The 19,176-nt window shown below is 45.4% G+C and overlaps 1 protein-coding gene across 1 annotated transcript in view; it reads right to left on the bottom strand.

Moving 5' to 3' along the window:
* The window catches only part of LOC139421659 (multidrug resistance-associated protein 1-like), a 77,546-nt gene extending 58,571 nt beyond the window's left edge, over positions 1-18,975 (bottom strand). Inside the window, exons 1-3 of the mRNA XM_071172747.1 lie at positions 18,648-18,975; positions 8,821-8,997; positions 1,735-1,860 (exon numbers count right to left, since the gene is read on the bottom strand). Of these exons, the coding sequence (XP_071028848.1) occupies positions 1,735-1,860; positions 8,821-8,997; positions 18,648-18,689 (345 nt within the window). The 5' untranslated portion in view covers positions 18,690-18,975. The remainder of the gene's footprint in view (positions 1-1,734; positions 1,861-8,820; positions 8,998-18,647) is intronic.
* Positions 18,976-19,176: the final 201 nt, after the last annotated feature.

Genomic DNA, 19,176 nt, shown 5'->3' with positions numbered 1-19,176 from the left:
CATGGGCCGCCAGTTGGGGAACCCTCCTGTATTGGTTTATGTTCGGAAGGCAGAGTGCTAGAGCCAAACCTGGATTCAAATACCATTGGAAATCATTTCAAACACTGTATCTGTGCTTGATTGAGTTTGCCTGGATGAGTTTGCCTTGTCCAATAGAATAGTCCCAAAATGGCAAACACCACCCATTAAGAACTCCAAGCATGTCAGAGCAACAGCTGAAACGATTTTCTATATTCTCTGTATGAGAATGCAGGTCTAGCTATAACCCTCAGTCTGTTGGCTGGCTGAGTGTCTGCTAAAGGATCTGTAACAGAAGACTTGGTGGACTGTGTATTCTTTAGGTTAGGTCTTACTTTATGTGTTCGCTCCCGCTGGTAAGATCACAGGTGACAAGACACGAGGATCACAGGTGGAGGAGGTTTTAATGAGGCTGAACAGCACTGATATCATTAACTACTATGACTTCACTGCCTTTCATACAATATCTCTGTTAGGTATCTGGTGTTCCTGTGTTTTAAAAAGCTCTCAGTTTGGTATCTTGTCTCTCTGTGTGTGTGTGTGTGTGTGTGTGTGTGGTGTTATAAAGCTCCTGAACTGTAACATGTTGTCTACAGCACCAACCACAGCTTTGGATAATTCACAGTTTGTGTTATGTGTCTGTTTCCCTAACTGATGGGACCTTGTCCCTGAGGCACTTGGCTCCGGCTCAGGGTTCAGTTTGTCAGGGTGGTCCTAGTTCAGTATGTGTGTCAGGGTTCAGTAGGTAAGTTATTCTGGGGGAGCTCTCCTTCTAGCTCTCTCTCTCTTCTTCTCTCTCTACATAACTTTATCTCTCTCTCTTCTTCTCTCTCTACATAACTTTATCTCTCTCTCTTCTCTCTCTACATAACTTTATCTCAATCTCTTCTTCTCTCTCTACATAACTGTATCTCTCTCTTCTCTCTCTACATAACTTTATCTCACTCTTCTCTCTACATAACTTTCTCACTCTTCTTCTCTCTACATAACTTTATCTCACTCTCTTCTTCTCTCTCTACATAACTTTATCTCACTCTCTTCTTCTCTCTGCATAACTTTATCTCACTCTCTTCTTTTCTCTCTACATAACTTTATCTCTCTCTCTTCTCTCTCTACATAACTTTATCTCTCTCTCTTCTCTCTCTACATAACTTTATCTCTCTCTCTTCTTCTCTCTCTACATAACTTTATCTCTCTCTCTTCTCTCTCTACATAACTTTATCTCAATCTCTTCTTCTCTCTCTACATAACTGTATCTCTCTCTTCTCTCTCTACATAACTTTATCTCACTCTTCTCTCTACATAACTTTCTCACTCTTCTTCTCTCTACATAACTTTATCTCACTCTCTTCTTCTCTCTCTACATAACTTTATCTCACTCTCTTCTTCTCTCTGCATAACTTTATCTCACTCTCTTCTTCTCTCTCTACATAACTTTATCTCTCTCTCTCTTCTCTCTCTACATAACTTTATCTCACTCTCTCTTCTCTCTCCCTGACTACCTTCATCTCTGTCTCTATCTCCCTGATTCTCTCTGTCTCTCTACATACGTACCTTCATCTCTCTCTCTCTTCACTCACTCTCATGAAATACCATGTGTTGGTGTATCTCTGCACCCCTCCCTACCTCCCTCCCTCCCTCCCTCCCTCCCTCCCTCCCTCCCTCCCTCCCTCCCTCCCTCCCTCCCTCCCTCCCTCCCTCCCTCCCTCTTCTTACCATAGTAAGGCTGCGTATAACGGGGCTAAGCAGGAAGACCATGTGTTGGTGTATCTCTGCACTCCTCTCCACCAGCACGTAGAACACCTCTAGGAAGCCAAAGGATACCAAACACAGACCTAACACCTGCAGAGAGGAGACAGGGGTTAGTGTAAACACAGACCCAGCACCTGCAGAGAGGGGACAGGAGTTAGTTTAAACACAGACCCAACACCTACAGAGAGGGGAGAGGAGTTAGTTTAAACACAGACCCAGCACCTACAGAGAGGGGACAGGAGTTAGTTTAAACACAGACCCAGCACCTACAGAGAGGGGACAGGAGTTAGTTTAAACACAGACCCAGCACCTACAGAGAGGGGACAGGAGTTAGTTTAAACACAGACCCAGCACCTACAGAGAGGAGACAGGAGTTAGTTTAAACACAGACCCAGCACCTACAGAGAGGAGACAGGAGTTAGTTTAAACACAGACCCAGCACCTACAGAGAGGGGACAGGAGTTAGTTTAAACACAGACCCAGCACCTACAGAGAGGGGACAGGAGTTAGTTTAAACACAGACCCAGCACCTACAGAGAGAGGAGACAGGAGTTGGTTTAAACACAAACAATGAGGGGGACTAACACAATTACACAATTACAATAAATATCCTGATCAGTATGCAGATGTAATGTTAGATGGTAGCAGGATATAGATGTAATGTTCTGTTAGATGGTAGCAAATCAAATCAAATCAAATTTTATTTGTCACATACACATGGTTAGCAGATGTTAATGCGAGTGTAGCGAAATGCTTGTGCTTCTAGTTCCGACAATGCAGTAATAACAAGTAATCTAACTAACAATTCCAAACTACTGTCTTGTACACAGTGTAAGGGGATAAAGAATATGTACATAAGGATATATGAATGAGTGATGGTACAGAGCAGCATAGGCAAGATACAGTAGATGGTATCGGGTACAGTATGTACAAATGAGATGAGTATGTAAACAAAGTGGCATAGTATAGTATAAAGTGGCTAGTGATACATGTATTACTTAAGGATACCGTCGATGATATAGAGTACAGTATATACGTATGCGTATGAGATGAATAATGTAGGGTAAGTAACATTTATATAAGGTAGCATTGTTTAAAGTGGCTAGTGATATATTTACATCATTTCCCATCAATTCCCATTATTAAAGTGGCTGGAGTTGAGTCAGTGTCAGTGTGTTGGCAGCAGCCACTCAGTGTTAGTGGTGGCTGTTTAACAGTCTGATGGCCTTGAGATAGAAGCTGTTTTTCAGTCTCTCGGTCCCAGCTTTGATGCACCTGTACTGACCTCGCCTTCTGGATGATAGCGGGGTGAACAGGCAGTGGCTCGGGTGGTTGATGTCCTTGATGATCTTTATGGCCTTCCTGTGACATCGGGTGGTGTAGGTGTCCTGGAGGGCAGGTAGTTTGCCCCCGGTGATGCGTTGTGCAGACCTCACTACCCTCTGGAGAGCCTTACGGTTGAGGGCGGTGCAGTTGCCATACCAGGCGGTGATACAGCCCGCCAGGATGCTCTCGATTGTGCATCTGTAGAAGTTTGTGAGTGCTTTTGGTGACAAGCCGAATTTCTTCAGCCTCCTGAGGTTGAAGAGGCGCTGCTGCGCCTTCTTCACGATGCTGTCTGTGTGAGTGGACCAATTCAGTTTGTCTGTGATGTGTATGCCGAGGAACTTAAAACTTGCTACCCTCTCCACTACTGTTCCATCGATGTGGATAGGGGGGTGTTCCCTCTGCTGTTTCCTGAAGTCCACAATCATCTCCTTAGTTTTGTTGACGTTGAGTGTGAGGTTGTTTTCCTGACACCACACTCCGAGGGCCCTCACCTCCTCCCTGTAGGCCGTCTCATCGTTGTTGGTAATCAAGCCTACCACTGTTGTGTCGTCCGCAAACTTGATGATTGAGTTGGAGGCGTGCGTGGCCACGCAGTCGTGGGTGAACAGGGAGTACAGGAGAGGGCTCAGAACGCAACCTTGTGGGGCCCCAGTGTTGAGGATCAGCGGGGAGGAGATGTTGTTGCCTACCCTCACCACCTGGGGGCGGCCCGTCAGGAAGTCCAGTACCCAGTTGCACAGGGCGGGGTCGAGACCCAGGGTCTCGAGCTTGATGACGAGCTTGGAGGGTACTATGGTGTTGAATGCCGAGCTGTAGTCGATGAACAGCATTCTCACATAGGTATTCCTCTTGTCCAGATGGGTTAGGGCAGTGTGCAGTGTGGTTGAGATTGCATCGTCTGTGGACCTATTTGGGCGGTAAGCAAATTGGAGTGGGTCTAGGGTGTCAGGTAGGGTGGAGGTGATATGGTCCTTGACTAGTCTCTCAAAGCACTTCATGATGACGGATGTGAGTGCTACGGGGCGGTAGTCATTTAGCTCAGTTACCTTAGCTTTCTTGGGAACAGGAACAATGGTGGCCCTCTTGAAGCATGTGGGAACAGCAGACTGGTATAGGGATTGATTGAATATGTCCGTAAACACACCGGCCAGCTGGTCTGCGCATGCTCTGAGGGCGCGGCTGGGGATGCCATCTGGGCCTGCAGCCTTGCGAGGGTTAACACGTTTAAATGTCTTACTCACCTCAGCTGCAGTGAAGGAGAGACCGCATGTTTTCGTTGCAGGCCGTGTCAGTGGCACTGTATTGTCCTCAAAGCGGGCAAAAAAGTTATTTAGTCTGCCTGGGAGCAAGACATCCTGGTCCGTGACTGGGCTGGGTTTCTTCCTGTAGTCCGTGATTGACTGTAGACCCTGCCACATGCCTCTTGTGTCTGAGCCGTTGAATTGAGATTCTACTTTGTCTCTGTACTGGCGCTTAGCTTGTTTGATAGCCTTGCGGAGGGAATAGCTGCACTGTTTGTATTCGGTCATGTTACCAGACACCTTGCCCTGATTAAAAGCAGTGGTTCGCGCTTTCAGTTTCACACGAATGCTGCCATCAATCCACGGTTTCTGGTTAGGGAATGTTTTAATCGTTGCTATGGGAACGACATCTTCAACGCACGTTCTAATGAACTCGCACACCGAATCAGCGTATTCGTCAATGTTGTTATCTGACGCAATACGAAACATCTCCCAGTCCACGTGATGGAAGCAGTCTTGGAGTGTGGAGTCAGCTTGGTCGGACCAGCGTTGGACAGACCTCAGCGTGGGAGCCTCTTGTTTTAGTTTCTGTCTGTAGGCAGGGATCAACAAAATGGAGTCGTGGTCAGCTTTTCCGAAAGGGGGGCGGGGCAGGGCCTTATATGCGTCGCGGAAGTTAGAGTAACAATGGTCCAAGGTCTTTCCTCCCCTGGTTGCGCAATCGATATGCTGATAAAATTTGGGGAGTCTTGTTTTCAGATTAGCCTTGTTAAAATCCCCAGCTACAATGAATGCAGCCTCCGGATAAATTGTTTCCAGTTTGCAGAGAGTTAAATAAAGTTCGTTCAGAGCCATCGATGTGTCTGCTTGGGGGGGGATATATACGGCTGTGATTATGATCGAAGAGAATTCTCTTGGTAGATAATGCGGTCTACATTTGATTGTGAGGAATTCTAAATCAGGTGAACAGAAGGATTTGAGTTCCTGTATGTTTCTTTCATCGCACCATGTCACGTTAGTCATAAGGCATACGCCCCCGCCCCTCTTTTTACCAGAAAGATGTTTTTTCCTGTCTGCGCGATGCGTGGAGAAACCTGTTGGCTGCACCGCTTCGGATTGCGTCTCTCCAGTAAGCCACGTTTCCGTGAAGCAAAGAACGTTACAGTCTCTGATGTCCCTCTGGAATGCTACCCTTGCTCGGATTTCATCAACCTTGTTGTCAAGAGACTGGACATTGGCAAGAAGAATGCTAGGGAGTGGTGCGCGCTGTGCCCGTCTCCGGAGTCTGACCAGTAGACCGCCTCGTTTCCCTCTCTTTCGGAGTCGTTTTTTTGGGTCGCTGCATAGGATCCACTCCTTTGTCCTGTTTGTAAGGCAGAACACAGGATCCGCGTCGCGAAAAACATATTCTTGGTCGTACTGATGGTGAGTTGATGCTGATCTTATATTCAGTAGTTCTTCTCGACTGTATGTAATGAAACCTAAGATGACCTGGGGTACTAATGTAAGAAATAACACGTAAAAAAACAAAAAACTGCATAGTTTCCTAGGAACGCGAAGCGAGGCGGCCATCTCTGTCGGCGCCGGAAGTCAGGATCTAGATGTAATGTTCTGTTAGATGGTAGCAGGATATAGATGTAATGTTCTGTTAGATGGTAGCAGGATATAGATGTAATGTTCTGTTAGATGGTAGCAGGATATAGATGTAATGTTCTGTTAGATGGTAGCAGGATATAGATGTAATGTTCTGTTAGATGGTAGCAGGATATAGATGTAATGTTCTGTCAGTTGGTAGCAGGATATAGATGTAATGTTCTGTCAGTTGGTAGCAGGATATAGATGTAATGTTCTGTTAGATGGTAGCAGGATATAGATGTAATGTTCTGTTAGATGGTAGCAGGATATAGATGTAATGTTCTGTCAGTTGGTAGCAGGATATAGATGTACTGTTCTGTTAGATGGTAGCAGGAATATAGATGTAATATGTCAGATGGTAGCAGGATATAGATGTGATATGTTAGATGGTAGCAGGATATAGATGTAATGTTCTGTCAGTTGGTAGCAGGATATAGATGTACTGTTCTGTTAGATGGTAGCAGGAATATAGATGTAACATGTCAGATGGTAGCAGGATATAGATGTACTGTTCTGTCAGTTGGTAGCAGGATATAGATGTACTGTTCTGTTAGATGGTAGCATGATATAGATGTAATGTTATGTTAGATGGTAGCAGGATATAGATGTAATGTTCTGTCAAATGGTAACAGGATATAGATGTAATGTGTCAGTTGGTAGCAGGATATAGATGTAATATGTCAGATGGTAGCAGGATATAGATGTAATGTTATGTTAGATGGTAGCAGGATATAGATGTAATGTTCTGTCAGATGGTAACAGGATATAGATGTAATGTTCTGTTAGATGGTAGCAGGATATAGATGTAATGTTCTGTTAGATGGTAGCATGATATAGATGTAATGTTCTGTCAGATGGTAACAGGATATAGATGTAATGTTCTGTTAGATGGTAGCAGGATATAGATGTAATGTTCTGTTAGATGGTACCAGGATATAGATGTAATATGTCAGTTGGTAGCAGGATATAGATGTAATATGTTAGATGGTAGCAGGATATAGATGTAATATGTCAGTTGGTAGCAGGATATAGGTGTAATGTTCTGTTAGATGGTAGCAGGATATAGATGTAATATGTCAGATGGTAACAGGATATAGATGTAATGTGTCAGTTGGTAGCAGGATATAGATGTAATATGTCAGATGGTAACAGGATATAGATGTAATGTTCTGTTAGATGGTAGCAGGATATAGATGTAATGTTCTGTTAGATGGTAGCATGATATAGATGTAATGTTCTGTTAGATGGTAGCAGGATATAGATGTAATATGTCAGTTGGTAGCAGGATATAGATGTAATATGTTAGATGGTAGCAGGATATAGATGTAATATGTCAGTTGGTAGCAGGATATAGATGTAATATGTTAGATGGTAGCAGGATATAGATGTAATATGTCAGTTGGTAGCAGGATATAGATGTAATATGTTAGATGGTAGCAGGATATAGATGTAATATGTTAGATGGTAGCAGGATATAGATGTAATATGTCAGATGGTAGCAGGATATAGATGTAATATGTTAGATGGTAGCAGGATATAGATGTAATGTGTCAGATGGTAGCAGGATATAGATGTAATATGTTAGATGGTAGCAGGATATAGATGTAATGTTCTGTTAGTTGGTAGCAGGATATAGATGTAATATGTCAGATGGTAGCAGGATATAGATGTAATATGTTAGATGGTAGCAGGATATAGATGTAATGTGTCAGATGGTAGCAGGATATAGATGTAATATGTTAGATGGTAGCAGGATATAGATGTAATATGTTAGATGGTAGCAGGATATAGATGTAATATGTCAGATGGTAGCAGGATATAGATGTAATATGTCAGATGGTAGCAGGATATAGATGTAATATGTCAGATGGTAGCAGGATATAGATGTAATATGTCAGATGGTAGCAGGATATAGATGTAATATGTTAGATTGTAGCAGGATATAGATGTAATATGTCAGATGGTAGCAGGATATAGATGTAATGTGTCAGATGGTAGCAGGATATAGATGTAATATGTTAGATGGTAGCAGGATATAGATGTAATATGTCAGATGGTAACAGGATATAGATGTAATATGTCAGATGGTAACAGGATATAGATGTAATATGTCAGATGGTAACAGGATATAGATGTAATTTGTCAGATGGTAGCAGGATATAGATGTAATATGTCAGATGGTAGCAGGATATAGATGTAATATGTCAGATGGTAGCAGGATATAGATGTAATGTTCTGTTAGATGGTAGCAGGATATAGATGTAATATGTCAGATGGTAGCAGGATATAGATGTAATATGTCAGATGGTAACAGGATATAGATGTAATATGTCAGATGGTAGCAGGATATAGATGTAATATGTCAGATGGTAGCAGGATATAGATGTAATATGTCAGATGGTAGCAGGATATAGATGTAATATGTCAGATGGTAGCAGGATATAGATGTAATATGTCAGATGGTAGCAGGATATAGATGTAATATGTCAGATGGTAGCAGGATATAGATGTAATATGTCAGATGGTAGCAGGATATAGATGTAATATGTCAGATGGTAGCAGGATATAGATGTAATATGTCAGATGGTAGCAGGATATAGATGTAATATGTTCTGTCAGTTGTTAGTAATTAATTTGTATTATTTTGGATTCCTTCTGAATCTATACAGGAGAAAGGACTTCCTACTTCTCCTGAAGACCAGTGAAACTAACTGATCAATCTTTCATTTGAGTTGGTATTGTCTGTCTGTCTGTCTGTCTGTCTGTCTGTCTGTCTGTCTGTCTGTCTGTCTGTCTGTCTGTGTGTGTGTGTGTGTGTGTGTGTCTGTGTGTCACAGAGACTCACAGTTTTGGCACAGCAGAGGCTGGTCAGAGAGATGCCTCCCTGGCCAGTGAACCAGAGGTAGACCAGGTAGAGAGGACCGCAGGACCACAGGTACATACAGGGGAACCACACCAGGACCGTATGCTGGAAACATTGGGACAGGTCTGGATGAGGGGTGTACCAGGTCAGGTTCCAGTCCTGAGAGAGAGAAGGAGGGATGGGGGATGGATGGAGGGAGAGGAGAGTGTTAGAATATGTAACAGACAAATGGCAGCATTGGGTCAGGTCTGGGTGAGGGGGTGTACCATGTCAGGTTCCAGTCCTGAGAGGGAGAGAATTTGACAAACAAATGGAAGCATTGGGTCAATACAAAACAGATGTTTTGATAGGTGCAGTGAAATGTGTTGTTTTACAGGGTCAGACATAGTAGTATGATAGGTGTTGTTCTACAGGGTCAGTCATAGTAGTATGATAGGTGTTGTTTTACAGGGTCAGTCATAGTAGTATGATAGGTGTTGTTTTACAGGGTCAGTCATAGTAGTATGATAGGTGTTGTTCTACAGGGTCAGTCATAGTAGTATGATAGGTGTTGTTTTACAGGGTCAGTCATAGTAGTATGATAGGTGTTGTTTTACAGGGTCAGTCATAGTAGTATGATAGGTGTTGTTTTACAGGGTCAGACATAGTAGTATGATAGGTGTTGTTTTACAGGGTCAGAGATGGAGAGAGGTAGGGATATAGATGGAGGGGAGAGAGAGATGTAGGGATATAGATGGAGGGAGAGAGAGAGGTAGGGATATAGATGGGGAGGGAGAGAGGGGTAGGGATATAGATGGAGGGGAGAGAGAGGTAGGGATTTGATGGAGGGGAGAGAGAGAGAGAGGTAGGGATATAGATGGAGGGAGAGAGAGAGGTAGGGATATAGATGGAGGGAGAGAGAGAGGTAGGGAAATAGATGGGAGGGAGAGAGAGAGAGAGAGAGGTGGGGATATAGACAGAGGGAGAGAGAGTGAGATGTAAGGATAGAGATGGGTGGAGAGAGAGAGAGAGAGAGGTGGGGGATATAGACAGAGGGAGAGAGAGTGAGATGTAAGGATAGAGATGGGTGGAGAGAGAGAGAGGCAGGGATAGAGAGAGAGAGAGGTAGGGATAGAGATGGATAGAGAGAGAGAGAGAGAGAGGGGTAGGGATAGAGAGAGAGAGAGGTAGGGATAGAGAGAGAGAGAGAGAGAGAGAGAGAGAGGTAGGTAGGGTATGTGTCTATCTTCCTCTCACTCTCTCCCTCCCCCTTCTCCCCTTCTCCTTCTCCAGAGCCCAGACGGTCTACCAGCAGACTGTCTACCAGCAGACTGTATACCAGCAGACTGTATACCAGCAGACTGTATAGCAGCAGTAACTCCTAACCCAACCAGTAAATACAGTAGTGATAATGATGTCAAGATGTCTCCAAGCCTCCAGCTCAGGGTTGAACTTCACTACAGTTTCCTCTGTAGCCCATAGACCTTCTCCTGGTCTGCCTTTTTAATCACGGAGACAACAACCAATGTTCCCCAAAGTGGTAGATGAGCACCCATCCAATGATAAATCCTTCCTGGTTCGTGACATCCTGTGTAGACACATAATAAGTTAGTTATATGTCTGCGTATGTGATCCCTGCTGGGAGTGAACCCACAACCTTGGGCCACTTAAGACCACACATCAGACCCCATGGTTTTGCTTACGTTGTGGCTCACAAGACACACGACAACAATCAGGGAAGCTTTAAATTGGGTAAACAATTTTGGGACCCACTGTTTGCTTTCCTCACCTCTCAACCCTCAATGATAGTGCAGGAAAACAATGTTTGCGTCCTAATTGGCACCCTATTCCCTATAAGCCTTGGTTAAGAGTAGTGCACTACATAGGGAACAGGGTGTCATTGGGTCCTGATTTAAAGTAGTGCACTACATAGGGAACAGGGTGTCATTGGGCCCTGATCTAAAGTAGTGCAATACATAGGGAACAGGGTGTCATTGGGCCCTGATCTAAAGTAGTGCACTACATAGGGAACAGGGTGTCATTGAGCCCTGATTTAAAGTAGTGCACTACATAGGGAACAGGGTGTCATTGGGCCCTGATCTAAAGTAGTGCACTACATAGGGAACAGGGTGTCATTGGGCCCTGATCTAAAGTAGTGCACTACTGTACATGGGGAACAGGGTGTCATTGGGCCCTGATCTAAAGTAGTGCACTACTGTACATGGGGAACAGGGTGTCATTGGGCCCTGATCTAAAGTAGTGCACTACATAGGGAACAGGGTGTCATTGGGCCCTGATCTAAAGTAGTGCACTACATAGGGAACAGGGTGTCATTGGGCCCTGATCTAAAGTAGTGCGCTACTGTTCAAGGGGAACAGGGTGCCAAGGTGTTAAGCGGAATACGGTGTTAAGCGTGTTGAATCACGGTGTGTTTAGTATGTTGAATCACGGTGTGTTTAGTGTGTTGAATCACGGTGTGTTTAGCATGTTGAATCACAGTGTGTTTAGTGTGTTGAATCACGGTGTGTTTAGTGTGTTGAATCACGGTGTGTTTAGCGTGTTGAATCACGGTGTGTTTAGCGTGTTGAATCACGGTGTGTTTAGCGTGTTGAATCACGGTGTGTTTAGCGTGTTGAATCACGGTGTGTTTAGCGTGTTGAATCACGGTGTGTTTAGCGTGTTGAATCACGGTGTGTTTAGTGTGTTGAATCACGGTGTGTTTAGTGTGTTGAATCAACACAAGTTTCCCTGATGAGTCAACAAGACTACACCTCTTGACTGTCTCTGTCTTCAATAACCTAACTATCAAGGCACAAGGCGAGACCCAAATGCAGGCACAGGAGGCAGATGTATACGAAGAGAGAAACACACAGAGAAAAGAGAGACTGACAGAGAGATAAAGAGGTAGAGAGCGAGAGAGAGAGAAGAGGTAGAGAGCGAGAGAGAGAGAAGAGGTAGAGAGAGAGAGAAGAGGTAGAGAGAAGAGGTAGAGAGAGAGAGAGAGAGAAGAGGTAGAGAGAGAGAAGAGGTAGAGAGAAGAGTTAGAGAGAGAGAGAGAAGAGGTAGAGAGAGAGAGAGAGAGAGATAAAAGAGGTAGAGAGTGAGAGAGAAGAGGTATAGAGAGAGAGAGAGAGAAAATAGGTAGAAAGAGAGAGAGAGAGAAAAGAGGTAGAGAGAGAGAGAAAAGAGAGAGAGAGAGAGAGAAGCGGTAGAGAGAAGAGGTAGAGAGAGAGAGAGAAAAAAGGTAGAGAGAGAGAAAAGAGGTAGAGAGAGAGAAAATAGGTAGAGAGAGAGAGAGAGAGAAAAGAGGTAGAGAGAGAGAGAGAGAGAGAAAAGAGGTAGAGATAGAGAGAGAGAGAGAGAGAGAGAGAGAGAGAGAAAAGAGGTAGAGAGAGAGAGATAGAGAGGGAGAGAGAGAGAGAGAGAGAGAGAGAGAGAGGGAGGAGTGAAAGAGATTCTGAAATGTCTTTACTCTTTTGGATCTTTTGTGAGTGTAATGTTTACTGTTGATGTTTTTTATTGTTTATTTAAAGTTTGTTTATTATCTATTTCACCTGCTTTGGCAACGTTAACACATGTTTCCCAAGCCAATATAGCCCATTGAATTGAAAACTGAGAGAGAAAGAGATTACATTATTACTATGGGAAAGGTGAATGTAGAGTAAATTACTATGGGAAAGCTGAATGTAGAGTAAATTACTATGGGAAGGCTGAATGTAGAGTAAATTACTATGGGAAAGCCGAATGGGAAAGCTGAATGGAGAGTAAATTACTATGAGAAAGCTGAATGGAGAGTAAATTACTATGGGAAAGCTGAATGGAGAGTAAATTACTATGGGAAAGCTGAATGGAGAGTAAATTACTATGGGAAAGCCGAATGGGAAAGCTGAATGGAGAGTAAATTACTATGGGGAAAGCTGACAACATTCATTGGACAGATGAGTCTATAGACTATAGGCAGTTTGGTGAGTGTACAGCCAGGTGTGTAAAGGCCAGTGTACCGTTAGCAGCATTCTGGAGTAGAGGTGCTAAATGCCCATGACTGACTCACTGTACAGGACATTATCAAGGGGATGGCATCACCAACGTGCTGATTCTAGCAAATACAGACCCTGAGACCACGCTGAGTACTCTACTGTGGTGTTATAGACCCTGAGACCATGCTGACTACTCTACTGTGGTGTTATAGACCCTGAGACCATGCTGACTACTCTACTGTGGTGTTATAGACCCTGAGACCATGCTGACTGCTCTACTGTGGTGTTATAGACCCTGAGACCATGCTGACTACTCTACTGTGGTGTTATAGACCCTGAGACCATGCTGACTACTCTACTGTGGTGTTATAGACCCTGAGACCATGCTGACTACTCTACTGTGGTGTTATAGACCCTGAGACCATGCTGACTGCTCTACTGTGGTGTTATAGACCCTGAGACCATGCTGACTACTCTACTGTGGTGTTATAGGCCCTGAGACCATGCTGACTACTCTACTGTGGTGTTATAGACCCTGAGACCATGCTGACTACTCTACTGTGGTGTTATAGACCCTGAGGCCATGCTGACTACTCTACTGTGGTGTTATAGACCCTGAGACCATGCTGACTGCTCTACTATGGTGTTATTGACCCTGAGACCATACTGACTATTCTACTGTGGTGTTATAGACCCTGAGACCATGCTGACTGCTCTACTGTGGTGTTATAGACCCTGAGACCATGCTGACTATTCTACTGTGGTGTTATAGACCCTGAGACCATGCTGACTGCTCTACTGTGGTGTTATAGACCCTGAGACCATGCTGACTGTTCTACTGTGGTGTTATAGACCCTGAGACCATGCTGACTACTCTACTGTGGTGTTATAGACCCCGAGACAATGCTGACTGTTCTACTGTGGTGTTATAGGCCCTGAGACCATGCTGACTGTTCTACTGTGGTGTTATAGGCCCTGATACCATGCTGACTGTTCTACTGTGGTGTTATAGGCCCTGAGACCATGCTGACTACTCTACTGTGGTGTTATAGACCCTGAGACCATGCTGACTGTTCTACTGTGGTGTTATAGGCCCTGAGACCATGCTGAATACTCTACTGTGGTGTTATAGACCCTGAGACCATGCTGACTACTCTACTATGGTGTTATTGACCCTGAGACCATACTGACTATTCTACTGTGGTGTTATAGACCCTGAGACCATGCTGACTGCTCTACTGTGGTGTTATAGACCCTGAGACCATGCTGACTACTCTACTGTGGTGTTATAGACCCTGAGACCATGCTGACTACTCTACTGTGGTGTTATAGACCCTGAGACCATGCTGACTACTCTACTGTGGTGTTATAGACCCTGAGACCATGCTGACTGCTCTACTGTGGTGTTATAGACCCTGAGACCATGCTGACTACTCTACTGTGGTGTTATAGGCCCTGAGACCATGCTGACTACTCTACTGTGGTGTTATAGACCCTGAGACCATGCTGACTACTCTACTGTGGTGTTATAGACCCTGAGGCCATGCTGACTACTCTACTGTGGTGTTATAGACCCTGAGACCATGCTGACTGCTCTACTATGGTGTTATTGACCCTGAGACCATGCTGACTACTCTACTGTGGTGTTATAGACCCTGAGACCATGCTGACTGCTCTACTGTGGTGTTATAGACCCTGAGACCATGCTGACTACTCTACTGTGGTGTTATAGGCCCTGAGACCATGCTGACTACTCTACTGTGGTGTTATAGACCCTGAGACAATACTGACTGTTCTGTGGTGTTATAGACCCTCAGTTGACCATACTGACTATTCTACTGTGGTGTTATAGACCCTCAGTTGACCATACTGACTGTTCTACTGTGGTGTTATAGACCCTGAGACCATACTGACTGTTCTACTGTGGTGTTATAGACCCTGAGACCATGCTGACTGCTCTACTGTGGTGTTATAGGCCCTGAGACCATGCTGACTGCTCTACTGTGGTGTTATAGACCCTGAGACCATGATGACTGTTCTACTGTGGTGTTATAGACCCTGAGACCATACTGACTGTTCTGTGGTGTCATAGACCCTCAGTTGACCATACTGACTATTCTACTGTGGTGTTATAGACCCTCAGTTGACCATACTGACTGTTCTACTGTGGTGTTATAGACCCTGAGACCATACTGACTGTTCTACTGTGGTGTTATAGACCCTGAGACCATGCTGACTGTTCTACTGTGACATATTTAACCATCCTGCTTCTCCTTACTTCCCGGGCCAGTTTCCCGGACACCGATTAAGCATGTGTATGATGTGTTAATGTGGATCCTCGTTAGCCTTTAGCTTAGCAACAGCACCTACTCTACCTGAGGACAGCAACACACTGACACCCAGGCTCTATTCAATACGCTTAGCGGAAGTTCAGTGATTGAAATGTAAAGGCAATGCACTCGAGTTAGCCGGAGACCGCAGTCACGGTAACCGCTGTACATGTCGGCTCAGTCGGGGGAAATCAGTTCTACATGTCTACCGTGCGAATCTGTAATGTTTCAGACGTTCCCCCATCTTCTTCCATGGGCTTACAGTTTAACAGACAACTTCTGCCTCACGATCATCCTCTCGTTATCCACTCACTGTGTCTTAAGGCAGTGGTCAAAACTAGTGCACTACTTTAGATCAGAGCCCTATGGGCAGTGGTCAAAAGTAGTGCACTACTTTAGATCAGAGCCCTATGGGCCCCCCCACACCCGCTCTGTTCACAAACACACCCCACAGAGCCCTATGGGCCCCCCCCCCCACCCGCTCTGTTCACAAACAGAGCCCTATGGGCCCTCCCCCACCCGCTCTGTTCACAAACACACCCCACAGAGCCCTATGGGCCCCCCCCCCCACCCGCTCTGTTCACAAACACACCCCACAGAGCCCTATGGGCCCCCCCCCCACCCGCTCTGTTCACAAACACACCCCACAGAGCCCTATGGGCCCCCCCCCCCACCCGCTCTGTTCACAAACACACCCCACAGAGCCCTATGGCCCCCCCCCCCACCCGCTCTGTTCACAAACACACCCCACAGAGCCCTATGGGCCCCCCCCCCCCACCCGCTCTGTTCACAAACACACCCCACAGAGCCCTATGGGCCCCCCCCCCCCACCCGCTCTGTTCACAAACACACCCCACAGAGCCCTATGGCCCCCCCCCCCACCCGCTCTGTTCACAAACACACCCCACAGAGCCCTATGGGCCCCCCCCCCCCACCCGCTCTGTTCACAAACACACCCCACAGAGCCCTATGGGCCCCCCCGCTCTGTTCACAAACACACCCCACAGAGCCCCAGGACAGCAACACCATTAGACCAAACCAAATCATGAGAAACAAAAAGATAATTACTTGACACATTGGAAAGAATAAACTAAGCAAACTAGAATGCTATTTGGGCCTACACAGAGAGTACACAGTGGCAGAATACCTGACCACTGTGACTGACCCAGCGTCATATCCAGAGGTTGTCTTTGGGAAATAGACGTATGAGTGCTGCCAGCATTGCTGCAGAGGTTGAAGGGGTGGGGGGGTCAGTCTGTCAGTGCTCAGACCCTACGCCGTACACTGCATCAAATTGGTCTGCATGGCTGGCGTCCCAGAAGGAAGCCTCTTCTAAAGATGATGCACAAGAAAGCCCGCAAACAGTTTGCTGAAGACAAGCAGACTAAGGACATGGATTACTGGAACCATGTCCTGTGGTCTGATGAGACCAAGATAAACTTATTTGGTTCAGATGGTGTCAAGCGTGTGTGGCGGCAACCAGGTGAGGAGTACAATGACAAGTGTGTCTTGCCTACAGTCAAGCATGGTGGTGGGAGTGTCATGGTCTGGGGCTGCATGAGTGCTGCCGGCACTGGGGAGCTACAGTTCATTGAGGGAACCATGAATGCCAACATGTACTGTGACATACTGAAGCATAGCATGATCCCCCTCCCTTCGGAGACTGGGCCGCAGGGCAGTATTCCAACATGATAACGACCCCAAACACACCTACCAAGACGACCACTGCCTTGCTAAAGAAGCTGAGGGTAAAGGTGATGGACTGGTCAAGCATGTCTCCAGACCTAAACCCTATTGAGCATCTGTGGGGCATCCTCAAACGGAAGGTGGAGGAGTGCAAGGTCTCTAACATCCACCAGCTCCGTGATGTCGTCATGGAGGAGTGGAAGAGGACTCCAGTGGCAACCTGTCAAGCTCTGGTGAACTCCGTGCCCAAGAGGGTTAAAGGCAGTGCTGGAAAATGATGGTGGCCACACAAAATATTGACACTTTGGGCCCAATTAGGACATTTTCACTTAGGGGTGAACTCACTTTTGTTGCCAGCGGTTTAGACATTAATGGCTGTGTGTTGAGTTATTTTGAGGGGACAGCAAATTTACAGTTATACAAGCTGTACACTCACTACTTTACATTGTAGCCAAGTGTCATTTCTTCAGCGTTGTCACATGAAAAGATATTGAATTGAGAGACAGAGAGAGAGACTGTGAGACAGAGAGAGAGAGAGAGAGAGAGAGACAGAGAAAGAGAGAGAGAGAAAGAGAAAGAGAGAGAGACAGAGAGAGAGACACAGAGAGAGAGAGACAGAGAGAGAGAGAGACAGCGACAGAGAGAGAGAGAGACAGAGACAGAGAGAGAGAGAGACAGAGAGAGACAGAGAGACAGAGAGAGAGAGACAGAGAGAGAGACAGAGAGAGAGAGAGTCAGTGAATCATGATATGAACTAGGTGTGACTCATGGAGGAACGCAGGTCAATGGTCAAAACAATCATCACTTCCCACAATCAATCAGCATAAACACACACACACACACACACACACACACACACACACACACACACACACACACACACACACACACACACACACACACACACACACACACACACACACACACACACACACACACACAATTTACAATTCACAACTGTTTTTATAATTTACAGCTGTCTCCCTTCATCCATCTCTCCACCTCTCTGTTCATGGTCTGTCTGATAAACCTACCGTACTCTCTCATAAACCTACCGTCCTCTCTCATAAACCTACTGTCCTCTCTCATAAACCCACTGTCCTCTCTCATAAACCTACTGTCCTCTCTCATAAACCTACTGTCCTCTCTCATAAACCCACTGTCCTCTCTCATAAACCTACTGTCATCTCTCCACCTCTCTGTTCATGGTCTGTCTCATAAACCTACTGTCCTCTCTAGCTCTCTCTCCTTCATTCTCTCTCTCTGGCTCTATCTCTTTCTGTCTCTCATTCATTCTCTCTCTCACTACCTCTATCTCTATCTCTCCATTCATTCTGTCTCTACCTCTCTCTCTCACTCCTTCATTATCTCTCTCTCTACCTCTCCTTCATTATCTCTCTCTACCTCTCCTTCATTCTATCTCTCTCTCTCCTTCATTCTCTCTCTCTACCTCTCCTTCATTATCTCTCTCTCTGCCTCTATCTCTCTCTATCTCTCCTTCATTTATCTCTCTCTACCTCTCCTTCATTATCTCTCTCTCTGCCTCTATCTCTCTCTATCTCTCCTTCATTATCTCTCTCTCTACCTCTCCTTCATTATCTCTCTCTCTACCTCTCCTTCATTATCTCTCTCTCTCTACCTCTCCTTCATCATCTCACTCTCTCTACCTCTCCTTCATTATCTCTCTCTCTCTCTACCTCTCCTTCATTATCTCTCTCTCTACCTCCTTCATTTATCTCTCTCTCTCTCTCTCTCTCTCTCTCTCTCTCTCTCTCTCTACCTCTCCTTCATTCTCTCTGTCTCTCTCTCTCTCTCTCTGGTACTGTAGGTCACTCACCCATAGTGGATCCAGTCCACTGAGGCTGCACAGATTGTCCATCCTGCCTTCTGTTTTCTTTCTCCTTCGTTCCTCCAACTTCTCGTCCTCCTTTTCTTAAATATTGTTTTCCTCTCGGTAAATCCAGATTGTCCCGGTAAGGAAGTGAATCACTCTTGTCCTCTTTCCCACCTCCGTTTCTCAAGGTGCTGGTTTTATGTTTGGTGAATCTCTTCTTCTCTCTCTCTCTTTTTCTGTGTGTCTGGTAAGAAAACTAAATTCCCTCCTGCACTCCTTTTCCCTCCCTAGGATGTGTGTGTTATTCTCAGTTTTTCTCCCGAGTTCCACTTGGTGAGTCAGGTTTTTCAGTGTGCACACAGACTCTGCTCAGTCTCACACACTCATGTATCACACTCTGTTCTGCTCAATCTCCACTCAGTATCACACTCTGTTCTACTCAGTCTCCACTCAGTCTCCACTCTGTTCTGCTCAGTCTTACACACTCAGTATCACACTCAGTCTCCACTCTGTTCCGCTCAGTCTCTATTCT

The sequence above is a fragment of the Oncorhynchus clarkii genome, chromosome 12 (assembly GCF_045791955.1).
Source record: "Oncorhynchus clarkii lewisi isolate Uvic-CL-2024 chromosome 12, UVic_Ocla_1.0, whole genome shotgun sequence".
Taxonomy (NCBI): domain Eukaryota; kingdom Metazoa; phylum Chordata; class Actinopteri; order Salmoniformes; family Salmonidae; genus Oncorhynchus; species Oncorhynchus clarkii.
Note: the sequence above shows the minus strand (reverse complement) of the source record. Positions and strands in the feature narration are given on the sequence as shown.